Source organism: Drosophila montana, unplaced genomic scaffold (assembly GCF_035044405.1).
Source record: "Drosophila montana isolate Dmon_TW-CO22-7 unplaced genomic scaffold, ASM3504440v1 contig_787_1, whole genome shotgun sequence".
In the NCBI taxonomy this organism is placed as follows: domain Eukaryota; kingdom Metazoa; phylum Arthropoda; class Insecta; order Diptera; family Drosophilidae; genus Drosophila; species Drosophila montana.
In genome coordinates, this window is record NW_026999082.1 from 837648 (window position 1) to 858314 (window position 20667).

Here is a 20667-nt window from a genome sequence, read left to right on the forward strand (position 1 = left end):
GGAGGTTACTTTTCGAATGGAAGAGAACTACAAAAGCGTTTCAATAGCTATCAATCATGGATGGAACTAAATGAACTGTCGGACCTACTGGAGGCAAAAATGATTAACTTATCAATCTGGACACTAAATACAGCTAAATGTCAGCCTAGAAATGCTGATGACTTGAATATAGACTGGTACTGGTTCCCTTTTTAGCACCAATTGAGTTGTGGAACTAGTTCTCGAGCCGAATCGACGACAAGTGTTCCTTTTCAGGGACTTACAATTTCCAAAAGTTGTATGCCCGTACCGAGGGTACTATAATTATGTCGCAAAGTGTGTAACTTCTCCTACTCATAAACTAAGGTTATATATATAATCTGGATCTTGATCAACAGACATGTCGATTTGAACAAGTTCGTTCGTCGATTTCTACTTAAATGGAACATTTTCCCGTTCTTAATATTTTTTTAATATGTCGATTTCGAGCGGATCGTTTGAGGATATCATATAGTTAACATATAGAGAATCGGTTCTTCTTTGAGAAAAAATTTTTAATTTGTTTTTTTACAAGCAATATTCATGAAACTCCAATTATGCATACATTTCTAAGCCATATGCTTAAAAGGGTATTTAAATTCCGGCTTTACATATTACGAACTTCCCGTAACTTCTTCGTCAAATTAGACTTTTATAGCATTTTCCTTTTTTTTTGTAACAAATGCAAATGAGGGTATTTTTACGCATGCTCTGCTTAGCTATATGCTTGAAAGAGTATTTAATCGTCGGCTATCGAAATTGCGAACTTTTCTTCAATTCTTCAAATCGAATTTCTATGTCATTTGGCTTCAGAAGCAAATGAAGCTCTCTCTCTCTCTCTCTTTCTATACTCTACCACATGTGTGGCAGGGTATTTAACTTTCGGCTTCTTTTCTAGACACTTTTTTAATGCTCTCTGCCACGCCCCATTGCGCCCAGGACGTGCCCGTGGTTCAGCATCAATTGCATTTTTCATGGGAATCGCGAGCGCTGCAAGCGGAAAGTCTTCATCTCATCTTGAAATGCCCCCTCTACCCCCCCCCCCCCTTACCCACTGCACACAGCCCACAGCGCATTTCAATGGAATCCCTTGAGAAGCTGGCACAACCCCTCTGAAGAGTACCCCCCCCCCCCCCCCCCTTTACCTAACCTTCTTCTTCAGCTGTGGCAACTGCGGCGGGCAAATCAAAATGAGATTTTGCCACTTAATTGTTGCATGTTCTGCACTCTGTTGTTGCTGTTGTTGCAGATATTGTTGCGTGTAATTGTTTATGATTATTAGCCAGCGACAACAACAACAACAACAACAATAAACAACAAACAGCGAACAACGACGCGTGCTTAATTGCATAATTAATTTGAGTTCTTGTGATTTTTATATCACGTTTTGTTTACAATTGGCCAGACGCCAGTTTCAGTTGCCGCTCCTCTGCTTATGCCCCCCTTCTCTCTCTCTCTCTCTCTCTCTCCCTCTCTCTCTCCCTCTCTCCATCTCTCTCCATCTCTCTCTCGCTTTCTCTCCCCGCCTCCCCTGTCAGTTACGCGCTGAGCAATTCTGCCAATTCTTGGGTTTTCCATCTCGGTTTACAGTTCTTTTACAAGTGCATTCATTTTATGTGGCATACCCTGTACCCATTGCATATGTGTTGAGCGGGTATGCATGTTTTGTGCACATGTATGTAACAGTCGGCAGGCAGCAGGTTCGAGTCCATTAAGTATATAAATTCTTCATTGTGGCCGTCTATTTGCCTGAAGGCATCGATCTCAGCAATTATATGGTCTAGATCTTGAAATTTATAAATTATATTCTCGCATAACATTTATCGTTTTCTCTTCCATAACATATTCCATTTTCGTATTATCGATAAATATCGATTTTAAAATATTATCTTTTAAGCATAACTCGAAGAGGAAAGGAGTTTGATACAGCACATTTGGTGTGTGGATTCTCGTATGGCATATCGAGATTGGGAATATCTCATTTTTTGAATACCTCCACAGGTTCTCTTTAAGATTGGCAAAAGGCAGAGGCTTGCGTTTTTGGTATACATGCACTTTATAATGCCATATTTAAGCCGTGCAAATTTCATTAGGATCGGACTACAAGCTCCGAAGTTCATCCAGACTGTTTTTTCCATATATAGTATGGGGCTAAGGGAAGAAGAAGCACAGCAGCTGTGTTTAAATCTATATATAACTCGGCGCTAAGAACAGGGTATCTTCGACTCAAGCACGCCTGTCTAAAGCGTTCTTGCTTGGTTTTTTTTTTTGCATTTTAATTTACACACACACATTCACTCACACACACACACATTCACTCACACTCACACACACACACACAGAGAGAAACCCACTCGGACGGCTCGCATAATGAATTTGTAAACTGATATCGGGGCACGTTTCGTACGGCATCCCGTCAGTCGCTGCGCGCGTCGAGTGGGGCCTAGGGTTACGGCCCAAAAAAAAAATATAAAAAAAAAAAACAGTCGAAACAAAAGCCTTTTCCCCCCAACCCCGCCGCACCACTAAAATTGTTCGTAGTATCAAATTTTTCGTGATGATTTCGAGAGACGTTTTGTGAGCTACTTTTGAAATGCGCTCGAACAAGCGGCTAAAACGATATTGTCATGCTAAATGTAACGCGAGACATAACTGTGAATACATACAGTGCATAGTTATATATATACATATATTCCTGATCAGTATCGAGCAACGAGTCGATATAGATTTGTTTATGTGCTAATTATGCGATTAGACTTAAGGCTAGCTGGGATGAAATATGGCATAATTCCCTACTTGGCTTTAGATAATATAAAATTATCTATTATTATCAGAGTCGACCGGATCGAAAGACTATATCATATATGTAGCTGCCATTTCTACAATCGGTTGTATATTAAGTTTCTACTTGGAAAGTATTCTTTTTGTTCTTCAAGATATATGCTCAAAATATATGAGTTATAATCTTATACACATCGGACTACTATATCATATAGCTCTATGGAATGCATGGTTGGCAAAATGAGTCTATGAATGGAAAGTTTTTATGTTTTCTAGGGTATCTGGGAACAAACTTAGCAATCGCTAGCTTCACACATGCTCACCACATATCCGTAAAGTTCTCTGATATCGATCTATTATATTGTAACTTCTATCTCTTAAGGTCTCGCATCAAAGTTTTTCCAGGGCAGCAAGGGTATTCGAGCTTCGGCGTGTCGTAATAGCAATTTTTTCATCTCCCCAATCGAAGCTATATTTAGATATATATATCAATATATATATAAATATATATGTATATACATATATATCATATCAAGCGAAAACTAATTTTTTACGATTATATAAGAAAGGGTATTTGTTTTTCGTCGCTTTTACTTACGTTTTCCACTCGTTTCTTGTCTTTGTTTTTGTTTTTTTAGCCGTGGTTAGTTTCGCTGTTGTTGTTGTTGTTGTTGTTGCTTGTGTCTGGCTATTTATGCATAATTAAAATTAATGAACATATTAGGCACAGGCAGCAGGAAGGCAACAGCATTGACAATGGGCCAGGCCGATTTGTTGTAGCTGCTGCCCGCAGGTAACCCAAGAACTTGGCTCGCGTTTTGAATTACACAAAAAAACATAAAAAGAAACGCAACCAAAAAACCAAAAAAAAAAAAAAAAAAAAAAAACCTTGTTGTCTGACGCAAATTGGGCAGCCCTACGAAGCGCCCCTGCCAAATGCGACCCTTTTGACGCGCTGCGCGAACAAGCCGAAAGCTCTTATAATTCGCAACTGGTTAAAGCGAGAGCGTGACTAAGTACTCGCCAGAAAAGTAGCAAAAAGATATTGAACATTTTCAAATGCATGTTATATTCTATTTGCATGAAATTTTTAGCTAAGCATTCAATACACTTAGAAAAAAAACAACAACAAAATCTTATCAAAAGTCAGCTTCGCAAAGTTATAAAGTTGATATTGAAATCCCTAATTCAAGAACGTAACCAAATTTCCCGAAATACCAGACTTAACTATATAATACTTAATCAAAGGATTGTTACAACTTACTTTAAGCATGTAATTACTTGTCTTGAGTAGTTTTCACTTAACCTTAGCTTGTGTTTAAGTTTATTTAAAAATCAAGAAAAGTTTTTGCCCAATTTAAACACAATCAAAAGGAATATCAAGTAATTGGATTTATGAAAAGTAAAACTAATTAATAGAAATAGATACATTTTTCTCTGAGTGTATCTTTGACGGGTTTCGCCTTCACATTTTAACATTTTCGCTCCAAAACTTGACTTGCCAAGCAGTTCCCATCCTCGCGCCGACTTGGTCAACTTCCGGCTCTGATTCCAGCTGAGCTCGTGCAACTCATGCAAATGTGGCACACGCCTTCACGCTGTGTGTGTGGGTGTGTGTGTGTGTGTGTGTGTGTGTGTGTGTGTGTGGGGGGGGGGGGGGGGGGTATATCTATAGACTTAACGCCTAGCTAAACCAAGCCGAAGCACACACATGCCCTACGCATAGCTGTGCATAAAAGGAAACCAAGCGGAAGCTAAAATATCCTTTCCTTTGTAAAGAATAACTTTTGTCTTATCCGAGTGTTTTTTCCTATTGATTAGATATTTCAGACCGATATCGCAGGACTTACGTGAGACTTACCTCTAGAGCCATATAATATAGTAGTCCGATGTGGTTTGGATTAGGCTTGTATATATAAACATCCTGGTCAGATTCTTAACAGCCAAGTTTGGTCAAGATATGATGAAAAACAAAGGAGGTTGAATTTAATTTTCGTCTAATTGTTCCTATGACAGATATATGATATGGTCGGCCCGATCGGTCCGATTTCAGCAGCTGATGAATCCAAGCAAACAGTCAGATCTTATATGCATATATAATCGATAATAAAAGCTGATAGAATATAGACTAACTAATATAGAATATAGAATATAGAATATAGAATATGGAATATAGAATATAGAAAATAGAATATATATATAGAATATATACGCTATATATGTATATAAAGGCTGGACTATGTTACCTTCTATGGATTTCTCGACAATATCCATATACCCTATACTATTGCATATTTCTTACCATTGTGAACTCCTTCAATTATTTCAAATATCATATAGCTATTGTTATTTATTATTAAGTCGGGGAATCGTAGCTGAAATATATTCTGTGGCATTCCATTTAGCTGCACATATGTAGATGATCTTCTATCTAATCTCTGATAAGTCAGCTCAAGCTAACCAGATTGATAAGACTTGACAGCTTAAAAGATGCCCAAGATCGAACTGATAAGATAAGCCGCAAAACTCAATTGGAAAACAGGGTATATTTTGGGGCATATTGGGTGGAAAACTTGGCACTTTACATTCATTGCATGCATATCCATTGACAAAATGGTAATACTTTTGGCTAGGGTATTTATAACGGAATAACCGAATGTGGGCCAATTTGATGCCACCCGGTGGCAGCAGCGTCGTCGTTGTTGTTGTTGTTGTTGTTGTTGTCGTTGGCGTCTGGTGGCCGTTTGCCAACTGGCGGCAAGCGAAAAAAAATATGAAAATTAACAGCAGCGGCATGAGGCACATGAGGTGACAGCAGGGCAGAGGCAGAGGCAGAGGCAGAGGCAGAGGGCAGAGTGTGGCGGGTGGCGGGGGCAACTTGGACGGCAAGGTGTGCGGCAATTGCTGCCGTTGTCGTGCGAAAAAAATTATATTTTTATATGTTTGGCCCACATGAGGCAGAGGCAGACGTTGCAGGCGAGCGGGCGGCAGGTGAGGCACCGCCAGCGATCACGAGCAGATAGAGAGAGATGGAGAGAGAGAGAGAGAGAAAGAGAGGGGGAGTGGGGTTAGATTGAGAAGCTTTTGGACTGTTGCATTTCCTGTTTGGCTGCCAAATGAATTTGTTGATGAATTTCAAATTAATTTGCGCAATTTACCGAGTGTCCAGCGTGGGCAGCGGCTGCGGCTGCGGCAGCGGCTGGGGCAGCGGCAGCAGCAGATTACCGTTCATTAGTTGGCCCATTAGGGCGCCCACATGATGTGTTAGCCGCAACAAAAGCTGAGCTGCATCTGCTGCAAATGCGGCAGCTGTTGCCGGCATGCTCTTAACGCCTGCGGGCGTGGCAGTTGCCCAGGTAAAGGTGACATGACAGGGATGCGCGCTCTCTCTCTCTCTCTCTCTACCCCCCCTCCTACCCCACCCCACCCCACCCCAAACGCAACAAAAAAAAGAATATTACCAAAATCTAAATTCGAAACCAACGGAAACAGCTACAAAAATATCTTAATGAACGCAGCTATGTAGGGGGGGAGTGGGGGATGGTGGACTGGCAGCTGATGAATGTTGTGTGTGGCAATGTTTATGATGAATTGCCCAAAGAAGCTCGTTAGGTGCGAGCGAGCAACATAGGGAGAGAGAGAGAGATTATACTAAAACGCATAGCTAAAGCAGAAGGCGACGAGGAAGAGTAACGACAACAACAACAACAACCAGAAAATGAATGCAAATTGAAATTCCAAGATCGAAATCAAAGATGGCGACGCACCAAAAACAAAGGCGCAAGCTAAAAACAAAAGACAACGACAACAACAACAACAACAACAAGAGCAAGACGAGACACAAAGCCGAACAGACAACAGAAATTTAATGCAATGAAAATCAAATAAATTGCAATGAAAAGGCAACAACAACAACTAAAACAGCAACAACAATGTCAACGATAGCAATCACTGAACATGGTGGGCCGACGCCAACAGCGCTGTCGCTGTCGCCGTCGCACGCTGCTTGCGTCGCTGCCAACTGCCAGCTGCGAGCTGCGAGCAGCATTTAACGAGAGCGGCTCACCAAAACTGAAGCATTTGAAAAATGCATAAGGAGCTCCATGCAAATGTGCTGATAGTGTCGGTGGCTATGTCGCGGGGCGCGGTGCGGGGGGGATAGCAGTGTAAGCAGGCAGAGGAGCACCAAAAATGGACAAAAACGCAACGGCAAAAAGCAAGAAGAACGAGAGCGCGGCCGTCGATCGCAGAAGAGCGAGCGAGAGAAGAGCGCAAAATGAAATGAGCCTCACTGGAAACTGGAAGTGCCAGGCACTCACCTTATATGAGGAAAAGCACAAAGTGGCGACTGCAGCTTAAACAGTGGGCAGCAGGCAGGGGCAGCGGGCAGCGGACAGCGGACAGCGCAGCAATTGCAACGCATAAATTTTGGAGCATGTTGCCAGCTTATTTTTTTTCTTTAATGTTATTTTTTTGCATGCTGCTAGAGAACCAGCTGCAATTGCCAACGGGGCGCGTGTCCATGTGAATGTCATGGATGTGAATGCATTGGAGGCTCGGGCTCGGGTTCGGGATCGGGTTCGGGCTGGTGCTGGGGCTTTCACCCGTGGAATGCGAGCAGCGGCAGCGGCAGCAACAGCAAATTAGCTCAAATGCCTGTGCCGCAGGGCAAAGTAGTTGCAGCAGCTGTTGTTGTTGTTGTTGTTGTTGTTGTTGTTGTTGGCCCTTGCTGGCAAGTGCTAAGAATAAAAACAACAACAACAGTAAATGTAGCAAGAAATTGCATGCCAGGCACATTAATTATGACAAAAGTAAAAGGCAGCTGTGAGAAGCCTCGCAACAGCAACTACATTAATGAAAGCGATGCGACAACAAAACAGCAGCAGCAGCAACAACAACAACAATAACAACGTGACAGCAGCAGCAGAAGCAGCTGCAGCAAACGCCTCGCATGCTTCACACGCCCACACAACAGTAACAATAAAAAAAGCTGCGCTGTCATTTATGCTGCCGCTGCCGCTGCTACTGCTACTGCTACTGCCGCTGCTGCTGTTGCTGCTGCTACTGCATCTATTTCTAATTTGCTGACCAATAAACGGCACAGCGAATGAACCCAAAACGTGTCGCGACTGCAATGAGTCATCGTTATCGTGATCGTCATCGGCAACAGATTTGGTCAGCAACATGCAATAACAGTTGGCAACATTCATTGGCAACATCTTGTGAGCTGCTATAATTGTTGCTAAACATGACTTAATTAACTAGTATTTCAATTCTTTGATAAACAACACAAATGGGCTACAATATGTTTACGTTTTCATTATAATATCGTATTTTTGGTAATTTAATTTAAACTTTAATTATTGCTGCAGAAAACCCCTTGAACTGTATCGCAACAATATCGCAAATGTTGACAGCTCGACAAGTAATATTAATTGATACTTTTTTTTGTTCTTTGGTTGTATTAACAAAGTAATTTTTTTATAATAATAAAAGAACTTGTTAAAAGTTGTGTTTACCTGAATTTGCTTTTACTACTTATTTTCAGGCCTTTTACTTTGTTTAGAAAAATGTCGAAAAAAAATATTTATGAAAAATGCTGAAAATATATTTATGAAATATGACAAGTCGTTAAACACACACACACACACACACACACACACACACACACACGCACACAGATATTTCAGTTTGGGGTGGCGCTCGTTTTCCTGGTTTCGTTTTAGTTTAATTTTTTATTGTTGTCTTTGTTGCTTTTGGCTGTTTGTACAACAAATTTTGTTGTTATTTCTAAAAAATTTCAGTTGTATTTTTTTTTTGTAGTTTTTCACGCGCTGTTCGACTTGGCGACATTTCAAAAATGTTTGAGAAATTATGGGCCAGCAACTGCACAACAACTGCGCAGCGGCTGCGACTGCGACTGTGACTGCGAGCGGGGGGTGTAGGTGAAGGGGTCGGGGTGGGGGTGGGGGTGGGGGTGGGGGTGGGGGCTTGGTTACGTGAAACGGGCGGCAAACGGCAAATCGGCAAAATAAATTAATTAAAAGCATATTTAACGCACAAAAAGACTGACTTAACCCCACCACTCCCTCTCCCCTTTCCCTTTCCCTGCCAGTTCAGCTCCTTCGACCCCCCCCCCCCCCCCCCCCGCCTATAGCTAGCCAACGCTACCTCCGCCCCTCCTGCTGCATATATTTGCCTCTCACTCGCACACGCACTTTTGCTGCTCGTTAATTATTTATGGATTTTTTTTGGCACATTTAAAACAACAAAAAATAAATGATTTGTGTTATTTATGACATGTTGCTCCGTAGGGTCCCCAAATGGGGGGTCATGCATGGTGGGAAGGGGGGAAAGGGGGCGTTGGTATGCGGGGCGTGGTTGCTGAGTGAAATTCGGCGGGTGTCAAAAACTTTTGCTCGAGTTGTGTTCTTAGTTTAATGTCTTTTTAAAGGGACAGCCAAATACTAAAAGAGACCCAAACACATTAGGGGCACTCGCTAAATGGCATTCCTTTTCGTCAAGTGATTTATGCACACAAATTCCGAAGCTTAGCTGAACCAACTGTGGCATACGATTTTATACCCTTGTAAAGCGGGAGACATCGCCAAAACCCATAGATCATATATATTCTAGATCAGCATGCACAGCCGAGTTGAAAGACGAGAGCCAGATCGGAGCCAGATCGGATCACTATATCATAGGGTGGCCATAGGAACGATCGGTCCTGCATGAAAACCTCTTTTTAAACTCGGCACTTATAAGTTTCACTATATCATATAGCTGCATATGATGTATAGAATCTTATAAGGCAAAATATCATATTTCATATATCATACATTTATTCTCACATATCTGCAAAAGTGAAATTTCTGCAAGGGTATGAAATCTTCGGCGTGCCGAAGATATCCCCTCTCTCTCTCGTTTTCTCATAAGAAAATCTCTTAAGCTCGAAGATTTAAAAGTTATTTATTAAGCTATTTTTTTTTTTATTTTCTATTTTTATTTCTCTTTAAGAAATGGATTATAATAATTATGTTTAAAAGTGGCAAACGACAGGCTGCATTAAACAAAGATTATTGTTAACACAATCAAATCAACGGGTTCTTAGTTTTTCTCTTAAATATATAATATTATTTTAATATTGAAACAACAAAAAATGTATAGGCTCACCTAATTCAATTATAAATTAGGTTTAATCAATGCCTTAATTTTTTTTGAGTTAAAAAAAACCTGGGACATAGTCCTATTTACGAGTTGGGTTTTTTCATTAACAATCCCATCCATGGCAATTATTTATAAATATATTACAGCGCATATTTCAATTCCCAATTCGAGTGGCCTTACTTTGTGAAAATGTTTGCCTGCATCGAGCAGTGAGTTACCCTAATGCAGCGCACTTTGCTGCAGCTGTGCACGTCGGGTACTCTGACTTAGTCCTGAAATATGTAAAGCATACGATGCCATAAATTATACATATATATTCTCGATCAGCATCGAGTCGATATATGTATGTATGTCCCTTCCTCTGCTGTCATACAAAATAGTCTCTTGGTTAGGTTCTTTAGCTGATCAGATCGGCGCACTATATACATGTATATATATGTCACATTGGATCGGCCCGATCGGTCAGTTATAAGGCTTGGCGGCTGGCAGGGTATTTCAGCTGCGGCCTGTCGCAGTTCGACGCTCTTTCGTGTTTTATTTTTCCTTCGGCTTTTCACTTTATTTATAGGCTTCGCATTTATTTGCCTGTCGCTGAGCTTTTTGTGCCAGTTTAGGCCTCAATTATTTTGAAATTCATTAAGAGTGTCATCTATTTTCAATATTTATGCGCGACGCGGCAACTCTGTCTGCCTGCCACACACACACACACACACACATTCGCCTCATTTCCTCTGCTAATACCCTGCGAAAATGGCAGAAAATGGTATAACGATTGTGCGGCAATGTAGGTAACATATGAATTGAGTCGAAAACTGTGAGAGTTGGGTCTGAAAATATAATTATATATTTTTGTATATCAACAGCTCTTCTTCTATTTTCATATAATCGATAATTATCGATTGCTGGAAATGGGTTTTTAGGCATAACTCGAGAATTATGTGTTCTATATGCGCCAAAAATCTCTTTAAGTACATTCAAATAAAGAATATTTCACTTTTGGGATACACATCAAGAATTTTTACTCCCCCAATCTCCACAGAAAAGAAAACACATTTTTTTATCATGCCACCTTCAAGGCCTGAAAATTTCTTAAGAATCGGACTCTGAGCACCGAGCTAGAATATATGCAATCGCAGCTTGCCGATTTGTTCAGGGTATCTACTAGTCGGGCATACCCGAGTCTTAATTGTTTTTCTTTTTTTTTGTGGTATACTCATTTATTTATTTATATTTTGATGCTCCCATTGCAGTTGCCGCTGTCGCAAAATGCGCTTCTAAGGTGCGAGCGGACCCGACGCTAGCGAGTGCGAAAGAGACAGCACAGCGTACACAAACACACACACACACACATACACAGAGAGAGAGAGAGAGAGAGAGAGGCAACGCGTTGCACAGACAAATAAGGAAAAGAAAAAGGTAAGCTCCGCATTGCCACAAATTGAATAATAAACTTTAATCCCGGGCCTGAGTCTGCGGCCTGGGCTGCGGCTCCGGCTCCGGCTGTGGCGCCCACGCTGTGGCACTCTTTTGATTGTGGGCGTGCCGCACGCTCCGCGCCCAAAAGCCGCAGCGTGGAGCGCCGCAGAAGAATACAAAATGCTGCGTGGCCCACGCACGCTCAAGATGCGCCGCAGTTGTATGCGGCACGTTGTGTGCAGCAGTCGGCGAGCGGCAGGGGGGCGCGGAGCGGGGCGGGGCGGGGGTGGCGGCCGCCTTCAACAGGTGGGGCGCTCAAATTAGACGTGGCCCACACTTGGTGCATGCCACAATTGAAAGGCAAATCCTGTTGCTCTTGTTGCTCTTGTTGCTGTTGTTGTTGTTGTCGCCTGGAATGCAGATTGCCAACTCGTTTACATGTGCAGCCCATCGACCGTGCCCCCCACCCCCCCCCGCTGCCCCCTGCCCCCAGATGTTGCAGCTTGTTGCTTGTGGCGCTTGAGACTTGTTTTTCGCTCTTGTTCTGGTTTTTTACCCCTGCCCTACTCCGGCTGCCCTGTTCCCATTTCGTTTCGTTTCGTTTCATTTCGCACGCCTTGGGCCCGCTGCTGCCCGCGCTGCGCTCCTGTTGCGCTGGTTCCGGTCATCTTTGGGCTTAGCTTCAGATGGCTGGCAACAGCTTCAGCTGCTCGCTGAAAACAGGTTCCATTCCACAAGAATTTTTGCCATATCTTTCTATATATACACGTGTATTGTTGTTGTTCTTGTTGTTGTTGTTTGTTTGTTTTGTTTGTTTGTATAGGGCCATCTTTATTCTATTTGTTGTTGTTGTTGTTGTTGTTGTTCGATTCGTGATTTTTCTATTGCTCCTTTTGGCTGCCGCAGCAATTGTTGCTGCTGCTGTTGTTTCTCTCTCAGGTTTTATTGAACTCTGTGCAACAACAACAACAACAACAACAACAACAACAGCAGCTTGTGGCAGGTGTTAGTGTTTTACAAGCTGTTAACTGCCGCTGCTTAATGGGCAAGCAGCAGCAACAACAATCAGCCCCAGCTCTCAACAACACAACAGCAACAACAACAACAACGGCAACATTAACTAACAGCAACAGTTGTTGTTGTCATTATTGTTGTTCTTGTTGTTGTTGTTGTGTTGTCGTTGCGTTCCGCCTCGCCATGAAATACGCGCTCAAAGATCTACAGCTCAGAGCCAGCTCCAAGCAAGCAGCAGACAAAGTCGCAGCTACCCTGTAATATTTCAGATGCCTAAGAAAAGAGTATGGGCATCTTGTGCATGTTTTCCATGTAGCATTAGACACTTACAATACAATAAAAAAGCATTATTGTTGGATTTTTTGAATAAATATTTTTATTATTATTATTTTCAATATTGTTATCAAAATTATTATTACTACTAATATTAATAATAATAACATTATTATTATTATTATTATTATTTTTATTATTATTAATTGATATTATTATTATTATTATTATTATTATTATTGTTACTACTATTATTATCATTATCATTAATATTTGTAATATTTTTATTACTATTATTATTATTATAATTATTCATTATTATAATCAATTTTTTTATTTTTATTATAAACACAATTATTGTCATTAATATTATTATTAAAATTAATATGTTCATCATTATTATTACGACTATTAAAATTATTCGAATGTAGAGAGAACTTTTTATCGTGATTATTTCTTTTGTTATTGTTATCATTATTATTTATATTGTTATACTAATTATAATTAATAATATTTTATTTCTTATTATTATTATAATCAGTATTTTTATTTTTATTATTATTATAGTTGATATTCGTATTATTATTATCTAGAGGGGGCTGCTTTTTCTCGTGATTATGACTATCGCAATTGTATCTTTCAGCCGACACAATATAATTTATTTATTATCTGCCTAAAATGATCCCGAAATGGAAAGCATCGAAGTCCATCGAAGTATCATCAAGGCGTGATATACCATCACTTATAGCTAGTAGAAGTGGAAGATAAAAAAGCGTTAAAAGCGCGATATTGCATGAAAAACGCGAAAACTGTGCTTTTCCCATTGCATTCTCCTATTTATATATGTATGTATATATGTATGTGTATGTATGTATAGGCACTTGACCTACAGCACCTAGCTACAGGGTAACTGGCCGTCGAGCACTTTTCGGGATTGCCTTAGACTCTTATTCGGCTTCTAGTCTTCTCTCTTTCTCTATTGGCATCTGGCCAGGTAACACGCCCATTTTCTAACGCATATTTCAATTGTGTTAGCGCAGGTTGAAGCCACAGCTGCCCCTCCTTATATGCCGCGCCACTCCCCTCCCTCCTTCCACCCACCGCCCTGGTGCCACTCCTGCTCCGCATATGCTGCTGGCAGCGCTGCTTGCAACGGCTTCGCGCCTACTTCACTAATTTCTAACAGTTTTATGCTAATTTACTGGACAAGCAAACATTTGAAGAAGCCGCTCAAAACGCTGCCATTCACCAAAAGTTGTTGTTTCTTGTTGCTATTGTTGTTGTTGTTGTTGTTGTTGTTAGCCAACATGTGTATTTTGACTGTTAATTTATGCTATTTAATTTGGCATTTCATTTGATTAATAGCAGTTATTGTCTGTCATTTAAAGTCTTTTCTGTTCTGTGGCCAAACAAAAAATGAATATATAAAAACTTGTCCTCCGGTTTTCATCTTCTTTTTATTGTTCTAGTTCTTGTTATATGTTTTATTATTCGGTTTTTTTTTCTTCTAATAATTAAATTGGCCTTTTCGAAGTGTGACTAATCGAATTAGCATGCAACAACGATCCACATTAAAAGCATTGGCAACACGTTAGCTAGCAACATGTTGCAAAGCTCGTAGTCTGCGGGTTAGAAAGCTTTAAGGCAACTTTATATTCATATTCATATTCATATTCATATTCATATTCGTATTCATATTCATATTCATATTCATATTCATATTCATATTCATATTCATATTCATATTCATATTCATATTCATATTCATATTCATATTCATATTCATATTCATATTCATATTCATATTCATATTCATATTCATATTCATATTCATATTCATATTCATATTCATATTCATATTCATATTCATATTCATATTCATATTCATATTCATATTCATATTCATATTCATATTCATATTCATATTCATATTCATATTCATATTTATATTCATATTCATATTCATATTCATATTCATATTCATATTCATATTCATATTCATATTCATATTCATATTCATATTCATATTCATATTCATATTCGTATTCATATTCATATTCATATTCATATTCATATTCATATTCATATTCGTATTCATATTCATATCGATATTCATATTCATATTCAGATTGCAGCTGCTTGTGGCAAATGCTTAGCAACATGTTGCACAACATTCCGCACAATCAAATGTTGTTATTTGCAGTTCATCTTTTATTATTGTTACATTTATTTTGATTGCCATTTGCAGCCAGTAGCTGTACCCTTAACATGCCCCTGCCGCCCGCCCCGCGACTGTCATTTGTGTGCGTGCAACACATTCTTGCAACGAGCCATTCATTTCCTCTGTTCTGCGAGCTCTTTTTTAACTCTTTTTTTAATGCTTTTGCTTTGGTCTGTTGTTGTTGTTGTTGTTGCTGCCTGTTGGGGCAATGGAATGCGCATTAATTTTCAACACACGCAACAGGCTGCAGAGCCGTAGAAGAAGAAGAGGACGGCAAAGAAGCAGTCGCTGCAACAGAAACCTGCGTCAATTTCGCGCTTTACTTTTGTTGTCAGATGTTTTAAATCAGCGTCGCGACGGCCGCTCTCGAGGATCGGATCGGCTCGGCTCGGGTCTGGGGACCTGGCACCTGGGATACCTGTGTGTAGGCAGTCCGGTTTGCGGCTGCTCCTTGCGCTAACAAGTGGCCACCAGGCAGCATGCAGCAGGCAGCGGCAGCGACGTTGTGGCAGCTGCACGCGCCTGCCTCACTCGCTGCCTGCCCCATAATGACTTTCAAATGGGAGCCGCGTTGCGATTTATGTGCGTCAAAAAGCGAGAGAGCGAGCAGGAGGCTGGGTTGAAGGGAGAGAGAGAGAGGGAGGGAGGGAGGTTGGGCCAGACGGGACGGGAACTGGGCAGACCGGGCGGCCGATTCTTGGAATTCCGCGCGCGCTTTTGTGTTCCTTTTTTTATGCCCCTAAACCATTGCAAATGGGTTAAGTAGGGTATATCAGCTATGTGCAAATGTATGTAACAGCCAAAAGGCTGGCATAAAGTATATAGATATATATACATATATATATATTTCCGATCAGCCTCTGTCCGTCTGTCTGTCGATATTCGTGCGTTGATCCTAGGTCCCTTTTAGAGCACAAAGAGATCGATAACCTGCTGCGTTTTCGAGAAATCGATAAAAATCGTTATCGAAATGTTATTTTTCTTAGCATAATTCGATTATAATTATATACACTTTCCAATCCGCCTGTCTTTATGTTTCCAATCTTCCAATTTTGAAGCTATTTTGAGAAAACTTTGCAGATTTTGCGTCTGTTATCGATTTCTGCTGGATCGTGCCACTATATCATATAGTTGCCACAGTTAAGATCACTCGTATATTAAATTCGTAAACGAACGTCTTTTCTTTTCTCAAAATCCTACCTAAATTGGATTACTATAGCATATGGCTCACTAGGAAGAATCGTGCGAAATACTTTTCTCATTGCTTCGATCTCTTGTGTATATCCAGAAATTGCAATCAGTATGCGTTTCACACATCGAATCGAGCTACTATATTGTATGGCTCCTATAGGAACAATCGGTCGAAAATCAAGCAAGTCTGCAAGAGTATTTCAAGTGCGGCTTGCCCAGTTAGCCCGTTTTTTTTTCTTGTCTCTTACTTGTTGCTGTTGCTTTTGCTGCCATCGTTTAAATTTCAAATCGAGAGGCGCAAACTGTCGCAGGGCAAATGCTGCACGAACCCGTTCCACAGGCGTTCCGCTGCCAGCCTGCCCCTGCCCCTGTTCCTTGCCACGCAGCAGCCGGGGCAGCCGTTGCAGCACCTGCAGCCTGGCCTGCTCATAATAATGACACGCCATTAAGAATCTGATGCCCTGGCCAAAGGACTGCGGCAGCAGGCTGGCCACATGCTGCATGCAGCATGTAGCATGCAGCATGCAGACAGCCTCGGCTCCAGTTTAAATGGCACATTGCGAGCGACTGTGCTTCCGTTGGCCACGCCCCATTCGCTTACCACAGGACAGCAGCTCAGTCGCCATGCCCAGTCGCCCTTGCCCCTCCCCCCCCCCCTTCCCCAACCCCCTTCTTACTGCACCCTGTTGTGGTACAGTTGTGCCCAAGACATGACATTCCACAAATTTAACGCCCACTTTTGCTGCCTTCAGCTGTACGAAACTTCATGACTAAAACGTGTTTTTTTTTCATTTTTGTTTATTTTTGGTATTTTTTTTTTGAGAAATTACAAAAAATTTCGAATGGGCTCTAAATGAGGCTTTAGCTGAAATAAATTGGAGTTAAATTATATCGATACATAACGAAATATGCAAGCCTTTATTCATTTTTCAAAGATTTATAAATGGAATACTATATTTTGATAATATATATAAAATAGTTAGCTCAAAGAATATGTTTCTTTGAAGTTCAAGTATCTCGAGGCTATAGAAAATGAACAAAAAGCTTATATTGCTTTTATGCAAAAGTCGAAAGAAAGCATCTTATTCCATAAGTTACAAATACAAATTTTGACCAGCTGTACGTTCAGCTTAGGGCTTATACCCACCCATGCTTGCCTGTCCATCTGCGTGAACCCGTCGATCTCAGCAACTGGAAAAGCTAGAGACTGGAAATTTGAAATATTTACTCTATAAACTATGCACAGTAGAAATGTTTTAATTGCCTTCCGATATTTGCCTGCGGTATCATAATATCGATAAATATCGATTTTCGGCATTACTCGAAAACTATAAATGATATTTGCACCAAACTTGGCGTGCAGCTACTCGAATAGTGTATAAATTTAAGGAGTATTTCACTTGTGTTTATCAAACAAAAATACCCTGTTAAAATTAAAAAAGGCTGTTCTGATTTGTAGCATGTTGTGCTTCGGTATACACACACTTTTCTATGCCTTATTTAAGTCCTGAAAATTTAATAAAGATCGGACTACAGGCACCGAAGTTAATCCGGAATGCATTTCGCATGCATAGAGCAGGGCAAAGGGAAGAAGAAGCACAGCAGCTGCTGAAGGTGATAAAAGTTTGTCAAAATCAAAAAAAAACGAGAAAGAAGTGCTATCTTCGGCACACCGAAGATTTAATACCCTTGCAGACCCAACCTTTTCAAAATGCTCATAGTGCTTTGCCCGTATCTAAGAAGCACAGGGAAAATAGTTAATGCCGAGTATGGTTAAGATATCTTTGAAAAACAAAACAGGTTTCCATACAACAACTTAATTTTCGACCGATCGTTCCTATGGCAGCTATATGATATAGTAGCCCGATGTGAATAAGATTTTGCATAAGTGGAGGGAGCATAGTAAAACTAATAAATGCCGAGTTTGGTCAAGATATCTTGAAAAACAAAAAATATTCCATGCAACAGCATAATTTTCGACCGATCGTTCCTATGGCAGCTATATGATATAGTTGTCCGATCTTAATAGGATTTTGCATATATATGGGGAGCGTAGTAAAACTAATAAATACCGAGTTTGGTCAAGATATCTTGAAACACAAAAATTTTCCATACAAAAACTTAATTTTCGACCGATCTTTCCTATGGCAGCTATATGATATAGTTGTCCGATCTTAACAGGATTTTGCATATATATGGGGAGCTAAGTAAAACTAATAAGTACCGAGTTTGGTCAAGATATCTTGAAAAGCATAAAAATTTTCCATACAAAAACTTAATTTTCGACCGATCGTTCCTATGGCAGCAATACGATATAGTTGTCCGATCTTAATAGGATTTTGCATATATATGGGGAGCGTAGTAAAACTAATAAATAAGTTTAGTCAAGATAACTTTATAAACAAAAATGTTTTTCATACAAGAACATACTTTTCGACCGATCGTTCCTATGGCAGCTATATGATATAGTGGTCCGATCCAGCTGGTTTTGACATATGAACTGCGTGCAACAGAAAGAGGGACTTCTGCAAAGTTTCATAAAGATAGCTTTAAAACTGAGAGACTAGTTCGCATAGAAACAGACAGACGGACAGACGGACATGGCTATATCAACTCGGCTGTTGATACTGATCAAGAATATATATACTTTATGGGGTCGGAGATGTCTCCTTCTATGCGTTACACATTTCACGACAAAATTATAATACCCTCTGCAAGGGTATAAAAAAATCTTCAAGATATATACGAAAAGTAAGCGAAATCCTTAGCTCATAAAATGTGCTGCTCTTTCTTTCCAGCCCCAACAGACATGAGTCCTCTGGCCCTGGCCCTGGCCCTGCTCAGCGGCTGCCTCATCCCCAGCTGCAGCGGAAGCGGAAGCGGGAACAGCAACAAGCTGGGCGTCTATATTGAACGGGCGCCGGAGTCGGCGGTGGCGCCCAAGGGCGACGAGGTGGTGTTCGAGTGCGAGCTGAATCTGAAGCCGGATCGCTTGGAGTGGCGTTTCCGGGCGAGCGGTGGCGGCGGCGGCAGCGGCGAGCCGTATCGTTATCTGGAGCCCGCTGCCGGCTACAATGTGACCAGCAGCAATGAGGAGCGCACGTGGAAGCTGCGCATCTATGTGACCGCCCAGACGCTGGGCGAGTATCAGTGCGTCGCGTGGTATGGACCCGGCGCCATTGCCTCGACGCCGGCCCGGCTCACGCTCGTCTCGATCGCTATTGACAATCCGAGCAGCGGCTACGGCCGGCATGCGGTGCGCTGGAGCGTGGCGCCCAAGAACTGTGTGCTGCTGCGCTGCGGCTCGGTCATCTCGAATCCGCCGGCGATCTGGAGCTTCTATCGCAACGGCGAGAAGCTGCCGCAGACGGAGCTGCTGGCGGGCGCCGCCGGCGCCCTGGTCCTGAACTCGGTCAGTGGCAAGGATGCGGGCAATTATACGTGCGCGGCAACGAATGCCATTACCGGCGTGGAGCTGCGCCTGCCGCAGGTGATTGATTTGCGTGTGGACTATACGGATCGGACGCCGCCGTATTTTCTGCTCCAGCAGCCGGCGACACAGGTGGCCGCACGGCCCGGCGAAACGGTTGTCCTCGAGTGCCCCGGCGTTGGCTCGCCGCGTCCGGGCGCCGTCTGGAGCAGTCCCAATGTGCCCAACATCTATCACAATCGCAGCCGGGTGCTCGCCTACGGTCTGCAGATCACCGATGTCCGGCCCGAGGATCAGGGCTCCTATGTCTGCCGCCTGGATAACGGCATTGCCCCCGTTCTGGTGCACATGATCAAGCTGAGCGTGCTCGAGCGTCCGCGCATCCTGCACGGCCCCAACACCACCCTAACCAATGAGGGCGATCCCCTCTCCTTGGACTGCAACGCCACGGGCCATCCACAGCCGGATATCTATTGGCTCATCAACGGCGAGGATGCCAGCGCCGACAACGAGACGCTTGTCGAGCCAAATCGCCTCCACATCCGCCACGTCCAGAAGCGACACGCCGGCGTCGTCCAGTGCTTCGCACGCAATCAACTCGGCGAGGTGAGTAAAGCAACGAATCCCGCAACTGAGCTCCACTTCCAGCTCCCCATTGTATACATATGCATAACACTTAAAGGAGAGCCATATCTCCGACTAGGGGGATCTGAAATATCAATTTTGGGGCTAAAATAACCCTGCCCCATCGGGAGTTATTTGAAATGTGAAATATTCTAGTTATGCGAATGCTAGACGCGAACTTGCATACCAAATTTGTTGTCTCTAGCTCTTATAATCCTCGAGTTATGCTCGAAAACGATATTTATCGATATAGAGAGAGATATGGAGAGATTGCAACATATTATGGTGTTACCTGGCATATGGTATGGTAGAATTTAGATATTTCAATTTTCTCAAGTCTCTAGCTCTTATATTACCCGAGTTCGATAGGAAATATAGAGAATAAAATGTATATATTTCTATATGTTTATAAAACTCTTTTTACTGACTAACTAACCGACTGATTGCTGATGGGATGTGCGACGCGTCCGCTTAGACGGATTCAAGAAACTTCCACCCGCCAGTGTGGAAAATAGGTGAAAAGCTATATTAT

The 20667-nt window shown here is 41.8% G+C and overlaps 1 protein-coding gene across 2 annotated transcripts in view; it reads left to right on the forward strand.

The window, feature by feature from the left end:
* boi (brother of ihog) overlaps positions 1-20667 on the forward strand; it is a 47793-nt gene that overhangs the window by 18788 nt on the left and 8338 nt on the right. For both annotated transcript variants that reach the window (XM_064699000.1, XM_064699001.1), the window contains exons 3-4: positions 11217-11382; positions 18880-20117. In XM_064699000.1, the coding sequence (XP_064555070.1) occupies positions 18891-20117 (1227 nt within the window). In that variant the 5' untranslated portion in view covers positions 11217-11382; positions 18880-18890. The remainder of the gene's footprint in view (positions 1-11216; positions 11383-18879; positions 20118-20667) is intronic.